Below are 14142 nucleotides of genomic sequence, written 5' to 3' on the forward strand. Positions count from 1 at the left end.
CATGATGGGATAGAACTTACTAGTATAGAAGATGTAGATGAAGTGCATGAACCACCACCTGAGCAAGCAGAAATTCATCCTCCTGAGCCACAAGAAAATGGCACGAGGAGGTCTGACAGAGAGAGACAAGCTTCAACCAAGTATCCACCACATACGTATGTTTTACTATCTGATGGTGGAGAACCTATATGCACTATTAAAAGGCTCTTGAAGGTACAGACAAAGAGAAGTGGTTGAAGGCCATGCATGATGAGATAGATTCTTTGCATAAGAATCACACTTATGAGTTAGTTGAGAAACCGAAAGGAAGAAAAATTCTCAAAAATAAGTGGATCTACAAAGTCAAGCATGAGGAGAATAATCCACACCCAAGGCACAAAGCTCGCCTTGTTGTGAAGGGATTCGGTCAAAGGAAAGAGATTTGACTTTGATGAAATTTTCTCTCCTGTAGTAAAGATGACTTCTATCAGGGTGGTGTTGGGTATGACCGCAAGTATGAACCTAGAGGTTGAACAACTAGATGTCAAGACAACTTTTCTTCATAGAGACCTTGAAGAAGATGTCTACATGGACCAGCCAGAGGGGTTTGAGGTCAAAGGCAAGGAGCACCTGGTATGCAAGCTGATAAAGAGTTTGAATGGATTGAATCAAGCACCAAGACAGTAGTACATAAAGTTTGATTCCTTTATGGTGAAGCAAGGATACAAGAAATCTACTTCCGATCATTGTGTGTTTGTTTAGAAATTTCCAGGTGGGGATTTCATAGTGCTCTTGTTGTATGTGGATGATATGTTGATAGTTGGCCCAAACATCAACAAGATATCCAAGCTGAAGAAAGACTTGAGTAAGTCCTTTGAGATGAAGGATTTGGGTCAAGCAAAGTAGATACTTGTGATGTGGATCACTCATGACAGAAAGAGTGGGAAGTTGTGGCTTTCTCATGAAAGCTACATTGAGAAGGTGTTGAAGAGATTCAACATGGATCAAGCGAAGCCAGTCAGTCCGCTTGGTGGCTAGTTCCACATGACCAAAGAGATGTGTCCAAAGGGTGAGCATGAGCAGAGTCAGATGGAAAAGATTTCTTATGCATCCGTAGTGGGTAGCTTGATGTATGCAATAGTGCGTACAAGACCGGATATTGCTTTCGCCATTGGTTTTGTAAGCCGATTTCTGTCAAATTCGAGTAAGGAGCATTGGGAAAGTGTTAAGTGGATATTGAGATATCTCAAGGGCACTTCCAAAGCGTGTTTGTGTTTTGGTGGGAATAAGCCCTTGCTTGAAGGCTACACTGATGCAGACATGGCAGGTGATGTTGACTCGATGAAGTTCACCTCTGGTTATATGGTTACTTTTGCAGGGGGAGCAGTTTCTTGGCAATCTAAGTTACAAAAGTGTGTTACCCTCTCCACTACAGAAGCCGAGTATATTGCAGCCACTGAGTGTTGCAAAGAGATGTTATGGATGAAGAGATTCTTCGATGAACTTGGGCTAAAGCAGAAACAGTTTGCAGTTCTATATGACAGTCAGAGCGCCATCCATTTGAGCAAAAATCCGAGTTTTTATTCTAGATCCAAGCATATACATGTGTGTTATCATTGGATTAGAGAAGTACTCGAAGACAAGCATTTGAGCATTGAGAAGATCCATACTGACAAGAACGGGTCGAATATGATGACAAAAAACATCAACAAATAGTTTACACTGACAATTCTTCTATAACCGTCATATTTTTTTTATTTTTTTTAAAATTATATTATTATTATATTTTTCCTGCCAAAAATATTACATCATAACAACACCCCTGTAGAACTGGCCAAAACAACACATTTAAAAAAACAAATTGCTCCATAAAATGCACATGTACACCATCACTCCTATTCAATAATATATCATTCATTCTTTCATTGTACTTACATTTTCCTCCAAAAGAAAAGTACAATACAAAAAGTACATTACATTGAACTTACAACTAGCTAGAAAGAAAATCTTATTTGAAAATTCCCAAGTTGTTGCAATATAGACCACCTCCATTCTTCAAGGCAACAAACAAATGCCACATACGTTGCCTGTTTCATTTAACAACAGAGTTTCAAAAGACTTCAATCTTAAATTGAAACTTAATATTTAAAACTTAGATGAAAACTGGTAGGCACTAGGCATGCATTCGACTAATAAAGACTACTCATCTCGACAAAACGAAAAATAAAATAACAATTAGGAAATCCTTAGGTCATGCATCCATATGCAAGTAAACAACTCAAAACATATCAATTTAAGATAATAGGTACCAAGAGTTCAATGGTGAAACAAATGTAGCAACAACTATAGTTACCCGAAAAACAAACTACTTACAATAAGCCTTGTAATGTAGAAAAGAACTGAAATTTCAGATGAACTTCATGGTGTCATGCAATCATTTCTAAAACTCAAAATGATATGAACATTGTGGTGCGAATGTGCCTTGCCCGGAAAATTAAATGGGGTAAAAGAAATCAATTGTGAATTCACTTCAAGACCGTTACAACACACTACTAATATAAAAATTGTTAGACAAGGCACTACTACTGACCTACTGTAAATATCTAGAATAGTCCAAGTAGATGATAGTGTAATATAATTTACTAGATAAACCAAGTTTCTATTAAAGACTTTAGGAACATATTAATATATTTGTACGAAAAATCAAACCTGAAAAAATAAGAAAACAAAGAAAACACCTGAAAAAATCAAATTAAAGATAGTTAGATAAATACCGTATTAAACATTTTTAAAAGGGCCTCAACAATGTTGGCTTATTTCCTTGGGCACGCTTCAAGATGTACTTGCTTTGGATGGAAAACAAAGGCTGCACATAGCAAGCTTATATTCAGTAAAAACTTCAAAAGTTTAAAACTAACTTGAGAAAATCTAGTTTGTATAGAAAATCTTGTATGGAAAAGCCAAGAGACCACTTGTCAATTTTAAGAAATTAAAAAATAATAAAAATAATAATAACTATTAGCTAGTTTAATTTGTCAAGGATATGCACCTACTTCATAAAAGTAAAACTAATTCCCCACTGTGGTGTCCTAACAAAACTTAGAGTAGGTAAAAAGCTTTAAATATAATGGGAAGTTCCAAAATAATCTTCATCAGGCAAAAAAAGATAAGTAACAACTTGTGAAGCTCCTTTCCAGATCGATTTCCTTGCACAAGCAATTACAACAACTGAATACCACCTTGTGAAATGTACATAGTGTATCACTAGAACAGAGGAGTAATGGATCCACATAGAGTCAACCTTGCATTTCTAATAGTGTATCACTATAGGGAATGAAGACAATAAGGCCAAGGTCTATTAAGTTCCAAATTCTACAATGCTATAAAGCAAATTTAAATTGAAGCTAATGCCCACTAACTATTAATCATGATTATAATAATACAACACTTAACATGTCAATTGTAAACATACAATCTATAATTTTTCCTATTGGTAGTTGAACAGCTAACATGCTTGCACATAACCAATACCAAGTGAAAGCTTTACTAAGCATCCTAACAAACAGTTAAAATTAGCATCTAGTACATCATACCTTCTAAAGCTATGATGCAAGTGGGGTAAAGAAGCCACAGTGGCTGAAATGCTATAATTTTACATCAACAATCATATAAAATTGATAACGACTAATAGCAACAAGACTAGCTAGGTGTTAAAGATTATATTTCTAATACCTTACTACATATCCCAAAGAAAAATGTGATATTTTAAGCAAAGACTTCCATGCATGATCACCAGATGAAGAGAGCTAGGTTCCTTTCACATGCAAGAAGGGTGCTACTTACAATAACTCCAACTTAAGTGTGCAAATCCACATGTACGCCTTTGCATGGAACACTTGAAGAAAAGAACATTTCTTTAATTCAGAAGCTATGAAGCGTGCACCATGCAAGGTAAACCAATTCCTAGTCCAGTGTAGCTAATCAAGGTGAACAATATTATGAATGACATTAATCGGAAACTTATTGTGATATAATAAAGACTAATATAACACCCAAACCATCCCTTTTTCTTCCTATACATATGTACCTGACATCTATCTCCAAACATTCTTAGTAATGAGAAAATTGACAAATGCAAGATAAGAAGCATACCAAAATAGACTTGCCATGTCTTGAGCTGGTCTCAGGCTAAACCATGGCTAAGGCTAACTAGCTACACAAGACAAAAATGAGGTACACATATCTGTACATCACATTCACTAGAGTCGGAGTAACTAAAACCACAAATGAATTACTACAAACACTCATTAACAGTGAACTATTTGAACAGTATACCTAACATATGCTAGGAGTCAATTCTTGAATGAAAATTTTAACAGAATACAAATTTTAAGCTAAATACATGTTTCTAAACTGAATATAACATTAAGTAGAATTGTAGAACATGAGTAAAAAAATGAAATGATACAACACAAGGTTGACTAACCATGTAAATGATCCAACATTAAGCAGCAACTTGAAGGTTTAGTTGTACCAAATCAACTCCAACAATGCCACCACGTTTGTGAGTTGGTGTGTCTCCTTCACTTTTTTGGAATCTCAATCAGATAAATAACACCTTATCGCCATGAAATATTTCATTCAGAGACAACAAAGCAAAGACTAAGTAAATAACTTCCAACAAAAGGGGTTGGTTTGTTCAAGTGGGATACACCTAGATAGGCCAAAGGAATATATTAAAATCAAATGCATACGAACCAAAAGAAGATAATACACATATTTTATCAATTGAATTGAACTAATCAGTATTAATTTTCCTTTCTTAGTAGTGTGGGCAATAGAATAATTAGCTAGCTAGATATTACACTACAACTGAATGACATAAAGCCCCCCCCCCCCCATCTGACTATTTTATCAAACATCTTGTGCCCAACAGAAGCTTGCGTAGAAATCCCAACACACACCCATCCGTATTGTAAAGCATCAAACATGATCGAGAAGACGAAATATGGAAAAGAATCTTACTTGTTTAGCAAAAGTCAGAATCCTTCTTAGCAAACATCTGACTCCTCAATAGCTAGGGTTTGAGAGTGGACGATGGAAGAGTTTAGCATTTCAAGAGTGGAATTGATACCGAGGGTTTTGTGCATAAGTTCAAGGCCAGGAACGAGAAGAGAGGAAGATGGAGTCAGGGGTTGGAGCTTTGGAGGGGGTAGGGTGTTGTTTGTAATTTTTCAGTGCGATGGAAGTTTAGTTTAGTACTAGAATTATTTGTTTTCGTGATTTATTTGCTAAAACTCTTTTGAGTCTTGATAGTTGAATCTAAACAAACCATTGAAGGGCCCAAAGTACAAAACCAGCGCCCTTTTATTATTGATGGTTTACTGATTTGTTTTTAGTTTTTTTTTAGTTCTTGACGGTTTAATTGATAACCCAAAAACATTGTGAAAGATTGAAAGGTGTTGATAGTTTATAAGATTGCTAACTTGACTATTTTTGAAAACCTGTCATTAAATCATAATATTATCTTGACGCCTATGTCATATACGACATAATATTGCAACAATCGTCATAAATTTATAATATCTTCTTGACACTTGTGTCATACACTACATGATGTTACAACAGGCGCCATAAAAATATCACTAAAACACCTATTTTGACGGTTTTCAATAAAGCCGTCAAGATAGATAAAAAAACAAGTGTCATAATATGTCATTTTTTTGGTAGTGGAAGTTTGAGCGAACGAACGCTCGAAACTAGTCTTGCCCAAGGAGCCTTGGAGGAAAAAGAAGATAATTTTTTCCTCTTAGCTTTTTTCGAAACAAGTCTACTAGACTTTTTCTGCAAAATTTTGAAGAGATGCCAAGACGCTATTTTTTATTTTTGTTGGCTTTCAGGCTCATGTCTATTTTCGCAAGTTTCCTTCTACAATAACCGCGAATCAGTTTTTTGGGATATAAACCAAAAACAAGGTTTTGGAAAACCTAGACAACACAAGACACGAATTGAAATCCGATTTTGAAAGCTATCAAAATTGAGAAAAAACCTTTACAGAGAGAAAAGCCTGTAAAGAGAGAAGAGTGATTTAGTAAGGTGAGACACTGAAATGAGTGATTGTAATTTTCCTTCCCACTTTATAAAATGATTAGCTCTTGTGGAAGTAGGCATCATTGGCCGAACCACAGTACATCTTTGTGTTGTGGTATGCTTTAATTTTTCTTTGCATTATTATTTATTGTTGATAGTTGTTTAGAAAGTTGGGCATGCTAGGTTGGTTGTAGTGGATATTTAAAATTGTCTGGAGATTATTGTTGGTTCAAGTACAAGTTATCTGTGTAGTGGGGATCGATTGATATCGTTATTTCCCAACATATAAACACAGATGAGAGCTATAGTTGGGACTTTGCAATGGCGAGCTGTTAACGTTATCTATGAGGATGTCAGTTGTGCTAGATTAAGTATTATCCCTCATCTGGTCGATGCACTTTACGAAGTGGGCAGCCATATTGATAATTTATTGGCTCTCTGTTGTGAATATAACACTATGGAAACAACGTTATCCACTACAATAGATCAATCCTACACAAAGATCAATCATTTTTACTAGACAAGACTTCAACACCCTCCAAAGTAATCCCAATACTTCTCAATATCAAATAACAAGTATCTAAAGTAAAACAATTAATATAAAAGAATAACAAACCACAAGACGAGATATATCGTGGTTCGGTAATTTGCCTACGTTCACACTGCGAGTTCCAAGCTTTACTAGATGTCCGGAGTAACAGATTACAAGTCTCTCAATTCACTCACAAAGAATGAACACTCAACTCACAAAGAATTGCTCACTTATAATCTCTCTCTTTCTTTGTTTTGGAAAAATTAGGTTTCTACAGAAAAAACTTATACTTATACTATTTCATAAAACTTCCAAAAAAGGGCAAATTCGTGCTGAAATAAGGTGGAGCGCAGGTCGCGCCCTTGACCAAGCAAAGTTGAGTGCGGGTCACGCTAAAGAGCCTGTAAGTCACCAAAGTCATGAGCGCGGGTCGCGCCTTGCCCAGGTGTAAATGGAACGCGGGTTGCGTCCTTCACACCAGAATGAGAAAACATCTTTTTTCTTTATAATTCTCTACCTCGGTGAGGTTTTAACACATAAAATCGAGCCGAACATATCCAGCAAGAACACATCCATCCAAAAACTCGCAGTCCATCTGCCCCTAAGGGCCATGCCCACAAAGGGCTCTATCAAGCATGTAGGATTTGGAGTAAGTCCAAACAGTGTTGAAACTTAACTCTGGTGACAACCTTAGTCAGCATATCAGCAGGATTGTCATGGGTGTCCACTTTCTCAAATGCTACATCACCATCCTCAATGACATCCCATATAAAGTGATAACGGACATCAATATGCTTGGTCCGAGCATGATGAACCTAGTTTTTGGCCAAATGAATAGCACTCTGACTATCACAATACAAAGCAACACTGTTCTGCTCAATACCTATATCATCCAGAAGACCTCGAAGCCATAATGCCTCTTTCACTGCCTCTGCCACTGCCATATACTCTGCCTCAGTAGTAAATAGAGCAACTGTAGCATGTAGCATAGACCTCCAACTAACCGGTGCACCATGCATCATAAACACATAACCAGTAGTCGATCGTCGTCTATCTAGATCACCTACATAATCTGAATTCACATATCCACTAACATAAAAAGTGCCTCCACCATAAACTAATCCCATATCCAAGGTACCCTTCAAGTACCTTAATACCCATTTCACTACCTCCCAATGCTGCTTCCCAAGATTAGCCATATACCTACTTACAACACTAACTGCCTGTGAAATGTCTGGGCATGTGCACACCATAGCATACATCAAACTGCCCACTGCATTAGCATAAGGAACATGTGCCATATGCTTTTGTTCCTCCACCGAACTAGGAGAGAACTTAGCTGAAAGCCTAAAATGCCCAGCCAAAGGTGTAGAAACCAACTTTGCACTCTCCATACCAAAACGCGAAAGTACTTTCTGAAGGAATTTCTTCTGAGATACAACTATCCGTCAATTCTGCCAATCTCTGTCAATCTCCATGCCCAGTATCTTCTTGGCTCCACCTAAGTCTTTCATCTCAAACTCAGAGCTAAGTTGAGATTTCAACTTGTCTATCTCCACCATGCTTTTGGAAGCAATAAGCATGTCATCCACATAAAGCAGGAGATAGATGAAGTCATTACCACGAAGCCTACGAAAGTAAACACAACAATCATACTTACTTCGGGTGTACTCATGTTGCATCATGAACGTGTCAAAGTGCTTGTACCATTGCCTAGGTGATTGCTTTAACCCGTACAGTGACCGATTCAATTTGTATATATGATCTTCTTTCTTAGCAACGACAAACCATTCATATTGTCTCATATAGATCTCTTCCTCCAAGTTCCCATGCAAGAAAATAGTTTTCACATCAAGTTGCTCTAACTCCAAGTCGAAGTGAGCAACTAAACTCAATAACACATGAATGGACGTATGTTTGACCACCGGGGAAAATACCTCATTGTAGTCGACTCCTTCCTTCTGTGAAAAACCCTTTGCTACCATTCTTGCCTTGTACCCAGTACTATTGGACTCAGGAAGGACCTCTTTCTTTCTGAACACCCATTTACTGCCGATAGTCATTTTGCCCTTTGGCAATAAAACTAGGTCCCATGAGTGATTTTTATCAAGAGATTCCATCTCTGCTTGCATAGTTGCCAACCAATCTCTATAATAAGCATCTCTAATAGCTTCCTTGAAGCTATTTAGCTCATCATCTTCGATATTCAGTGCATATGCCACTAAATCCACCTTACCATAGTGTTTCACCGGCTTCTCGTGCCCGTACTTGTGCACTTCTTTAACTTGTCTCTTTGACCTAGGATCAGCTACTACAAGTTGCGGATGCTCTTGCTCTCCTGTTGCTGTGTGGTTCCATGATTTGGTACCTTATCATGATCTAACCAGTCATCTGCTGTGTCAGACAACTCAAGCTCAGTAGCTTGAACTTCTATAGACTCACCATTCTGCCCAGGTACTTCCGGCTTACTGAAAGATAACACGGAAGTCTCGTCAAAGGTAACATCTCTGCTGACCAGGAACTTGTGGTATTCTAGACACCACAATCTGTATCCCTTTACCCCATTTGTGAAGCCTAAGAATATGGCCTTCTTAGCTCTAGGATCTAGCTTGCTTTCCCTCACATGGTAGTAAGCTGTCGATCCAAACACTCACAAAATACTATAATCAGCTGGGTTACCTGACCACACCTCATAAGGTGTCTTGCAATCTATAGCTGGTACTGGTGACCTATTATATAGGTAACACGCCATGGACACTGCATCTGCCCAATACTCTTTGCCTAGATTGGCATTAGACAACAAACATCTCGCTCTTTCAAGCAAGGTTCTATTCATCTTCTCTGCCATTCCATTCTGCTGTGGTGTGCCCCTAACTGTCCAGTGTCTGGCAATTCCCTGTTGCGCATAAAACTCTTGGAAAGGTCCATAGGTATACTCAGTACCATTGTCAGACCGTAATGTCTTTACCTTTATATCTGTGCGATTCTCAACCCTTGCCTTCCACTTCTTAAATGTCTCAAACACTTCATCTTTCGATTTCATCATATACACCCACACATAGCGAGTATGATCATCAATGAATGAGACATAATAGCGGTTACCTCCCTTTGAAACCACCTTGGAGGGTCCCCAAACATCCGTAAACACATAGTCAAGGATGCTTGTTGTCGTGTGCATGGTTGAATTGAACTTGACTCTGCACTGCTTCCCATAAACGCAATGCTCACAGAACCCCATACTTGGCTTCTTCAAATTCTTCAAGAACCCTCGCTTTGCAAATTTCATTTAACCCTTTTCACTCATATGCCCTAAACGCATATGCCATATCTTAGTGCACTCAGAATCATTACTACATGCACCCACTGCTACATCACCTATCACCGTACTACCTATCAGAGTATACAAGGTTCCATGTTTTTGACCCTTTATAACAACTAAAGAGCCATTAACAATATTTAGGACTCCACCTTCTCCCACAAACTTGTGGCCTTTGGAATCCAAAGTACCAAGAGAAATAAGACTTTTCTTTAGCTCAGGAACATGTCTCACATCAGTTAAAGTCCTCATTACACCATTATACATTTTGACTCGTATAGTTCCAATTCCTACCATTTTACAAGCAACGTCATTACCTATTAAAACAGAACCACCATCAATGCTCTCATAAGAAGTAAACCACTTTCTACTCGGGCACATATGATAGGAACATCCGGAATCAAGAATCCACCTTTCAGTCATATAGTCTTGTGTGGACACACAGAGACTAAACTCATCCCCTTCAAAACCTGAAGCATAACTTGCCTCAATTTTTGCCTTACCTTTCTTCTGAGCATATCTCTTGTTCTCTTTCTTCGGGTGAGGACAATTACTTGTATAATGTCCCTTTTTCATTGCAATTGTAGCATTGTACATGTTTTAAAGGCTTCTTTGACTTGGACCTAGAATTCTCATTACTTGTAAAATTCTATTCATACGAATTTCCTCTTACCGCTAGTCCTTGTCCTGCATCAATGCTATTCTCAACTCGTGTCTTCTTCATCAACTCATAAGAAAAAAGTGCAGTTTGAACTTCATCAAGATATACATCTTCTCTGTTCATAAATTTAGTCATTAGATGCTCATAACTTTCTAGCAAAGAGAATATTAAACATGCCGCTTGATCCTCATCATCCATCTTCATGCCAACATTCAAATAATCTGTTAGGCGTCGACGGAACTCACTAACGTGCTCTTGCATCGTTGAACCATCCACCATCATGTACCGATAAATATGTTTCTTAAGGTACATCTTGTTAGTTATGCTCTTGGTCATATACATAGACTCTAGCTTGAGCCAAATACCGGCAGCGGTATCTTCTCCCATCACACTATACATAACCTCATTAGCAAGACACAACCGGATTGATGAACAAGCTTATAGATCGAACTCTTCCCAATCATCATCACTCATACTCGCCGCCTTAGATTTAATCCCCTTTAAAGCCTTATGTAAACCTTGTTGGATGAGGATGTCCCTTATTTGGATTCTCCAAATCCCAAAATTATTCTTCCCATTAAATCTCTCTACTTCAAACTTAGCATTTGACATCTTGGGAGCCATTTTTTCAAGTTACACACAATAAACCAAAAAACTTTAACTCAAGAATTTAATCGAACACCTTGTCTACACAAATTCCTAGGTCGTAAATCTACGCTCTGATACCAATTGTTGTGAATATAACACTGCGGAAACAACGTTATCCACTACAATAGATCAATCCTATACAAGGATCAATCCTTCTTACTAGACAAGACTTCAACACCCTCCAAAGTAATCCCAACACTTCTCAATATCAAATAACAAGTATCTAAAGTAAAACAATTAATATAAAAGAATAACAAACCACAAGACGAGATATATCATGGTTTGACAATTTGTCTACGTTCACACTACGAGTTCCAAGCTTTACTAAATGTCCGGAGTAACAGATTACAAGTCTCTCAATTCACTCACAAAGAATGAACACTAAACTCACAAAGAATTGCTCACTTATAATCTCTCTCTTTCTTTGTTTTAAAAAAGTTAGGTTTCTACAGAAAAAACCTATATTTATACTATTTCATAAAACTTTCGAAAAAGGGCAAATTCGTGCTGAAATAAGGTGGAGCGCGGGTCGCGCCCTCGACCAGGCAAAGTTGAGCGCGGGTCGCGCTGAAGAATCTGTAAGTCACCAAAGTCATGAGCGCGGGTCGCGCCTTGCCCAGGTGTAAATGGAGCGCGGGTCGCGCCCTTCACACCAGAATGAGAAAACATCTTTTTTCTCTACATTTTCCCACCCTTCAATTTTTCAATATCGATTAAATTAGTGGGAAAAGTTCAAACGCGAGCAGTGTAGAGTCTTCATTGTACACACTCTTCGTTGTCATTGGCAAATCATCTGTTCAGGGAAGCAAAGGATATGGGGTTGGTGGAAAAAGACTCAGTATGGATTATAACCAATGACATCGCTGATCACCTTGATTTTGTTAACGCTCCAGCAATCTCTGCAATGCAAGGTGTTCTAGGAGTAAAGACCTACTTCCCCCACATTGGGGCGAGATATGAATGTTTCAAATCAAAATTTCAGACCAGGTTTCACATGGAACATCCTACAGAGGAAAATCTGGATCCTGGAATTTTCGCATTGCAGGCCTATGACACCCTGTCAATTGTGGCTCTTGCGATGCAGGGAAGAGAAAATACAACTTCTGTGTCACCGGCCTCTCTAGGAAAAGCTTCTTAGATGAAATCTTACTAAGCAAGTTTGAGGGATTAACAGGCGAATACTGCTTCATGGCCGTGAATTAGCTCCTGTAGAAAGTTGTATTCTGCTTTCTGTGTATAGGGCGCGACCTGCGCCCAGATATAGTGTGGATAGAGCGCGACCTGCACTCCGACGTTCGGGATGTCCAGTGAATTGAGTGTGACCCGCGCCCTTCTCTATCCTAAACAGGGCGCGACCCACGCCCCGTGTTTCTAAAGCCACCAAATTTTGTTGTTTCCTATTTTGTAAACTCTATATAAACAATTGTAATCTCTTTAGAATTCAATCAAGTAAATATACACTGAATTGAATTGAATTGAATTCTCTGGTTCTACATAGTATCAGAGCCAAACCATTGAAATCCTCTGCATTGAATCCTTGAATCTTAAACCCCTCTCACAAAGTTTTATTTTTTATTTTCTTCATAAACCTAAATTGTTTGTTTTTTTTCTGCAATGGCTGACTCTGACAACAATTCTTCAAGCATCATTCATCACTACTACACCCCACAAGATAACTCAGCGTTCTCAAAAATTGTTCTATTAGATGAGTCCAACTATACCATCTGGGCTCCTCTCATGCGGATGCGGATTGGAGCAAGGGGAAAGCTTGGTTATTTGACTGACGCAAAGGTTGAACCGCTTATGAATTTGTCAGAATATGAAGTTTGGGTAACAGATAATGAAAAGGTAAAAAGTTGGCTTATTGATTCTATGGAAATTTCTCTTATGAATTGTTATATTCGTCTTTTTACTGCAAAAGATATTTGGGAGGCTGTGGAAAAGACCTTCTATGATGACTCTGATGAAACTCGAATTTTTGAATTGAATACGAAGTGTTTTGAAGCAAAGCAGAATGGGAGACTTATTCCTTCCTATTACAACAAATTGGTGGCTATGTTCCAAGAAATTGATTAGAGGGTGACCTCCCAGAATAACAGTGTTGAAGCTGTAGTCCATGAAACATCCATGATGTCTAGAATGCGTGTTCATATGTTTTTATGTGGCCTAAATCAGGAGTATGATCAGGTGCGTGGAGAGATCCTTCAGAAAGAACCTAAATTTTCCTTGGAATAAAGCTATGTTTACATTCGTAAGGTACAATCTGAGAAATAGGCTATGGGGCACTCTGTATCAACGGAATCTTCTGTCTTGGCTGTTCATAGCAAGACAACTCCTCCAATTTTTTCTGGTCCTCCACGCCATCCTAAAGGTAAATCAAATCCTTGGGTAGATAAAAAATGCGGTGTTTGCGGAGACTTGGGTCATAGCAAGGAGAGATGTTATGAAGTGATTGGTTATCCTGATTGGTGGAACTTCTCGAAGAGGCCACGAAAGAATTTAAGCAAGGCCACCATTGCTAATGTTGTGAATGGAGAGAATACTTCGGCTAGTGTCGCACAATCAGGTATGAATGGTAAGGTTATTTCGAATAATACATTGATAATTTATTCAGGTGCATCTGACCATATAACAAATGACCCTAACCTTGTGAAAAGTCTTAGACCTTCACCTTAGACCGCTGTTTCTACTACTGATGGTACTCCAACTCCGGTTAGCGGAGAAGGGTTTATTGAGTTATCTAACACCCTCACTCTTGAATCTATCTTAGTTGTTCCATCCCTTACTTATAACCTATTGTCTATTTGTCAAATTATCCTCGCACTTGCATCTACTTTGACATTCTATCCATCTTTCTGTGTTTTTCAGGACATTCTGACTCGACAGATTCTTGATTATGGTGTTAGAAAGGGGAAA

At 38.2% G+C, this 14142-nt stretch overlaps 1 protein-coding gene across 1 annotated transcript; it reads left to right on the forward strand.

Moving 5' to 3' along the window:
- The first annotated feature begins 12840 nt into the window (after nucleotides 1–12840).
- On the forward strand, nucleotides 12841–13302 carry LOC147505467 (uncharacterized). Its single transcript, XM_086605554.1, has one exon. The coding sequence runs from the start codon at nucleotides 12841–12843 to the stop codon at nucleotides 13300–13302; it is 462 nt and encodes a 153-aa protein (XP_086461680.1).
- The last annotated feature ends 840 nt before the right edge of the window (nucleotides 13303–14142 follow it).

Source organism: Coptis chinensis, chromosome 4 (assembly GCF_015680905.1).
Source record: "Coptis chinensis isolate HL-2020 chromosome 4, ASM1568090v1, whole genome shotgun sequence".
Classification (NCBI taxonomy): domain Eukaryota; kingdom Viridiplantae; phylum Streptophyta; class Magnoliopsida; order Ranunculales; family Ranunculaceae; genus Coptis; species Coptis chinensis.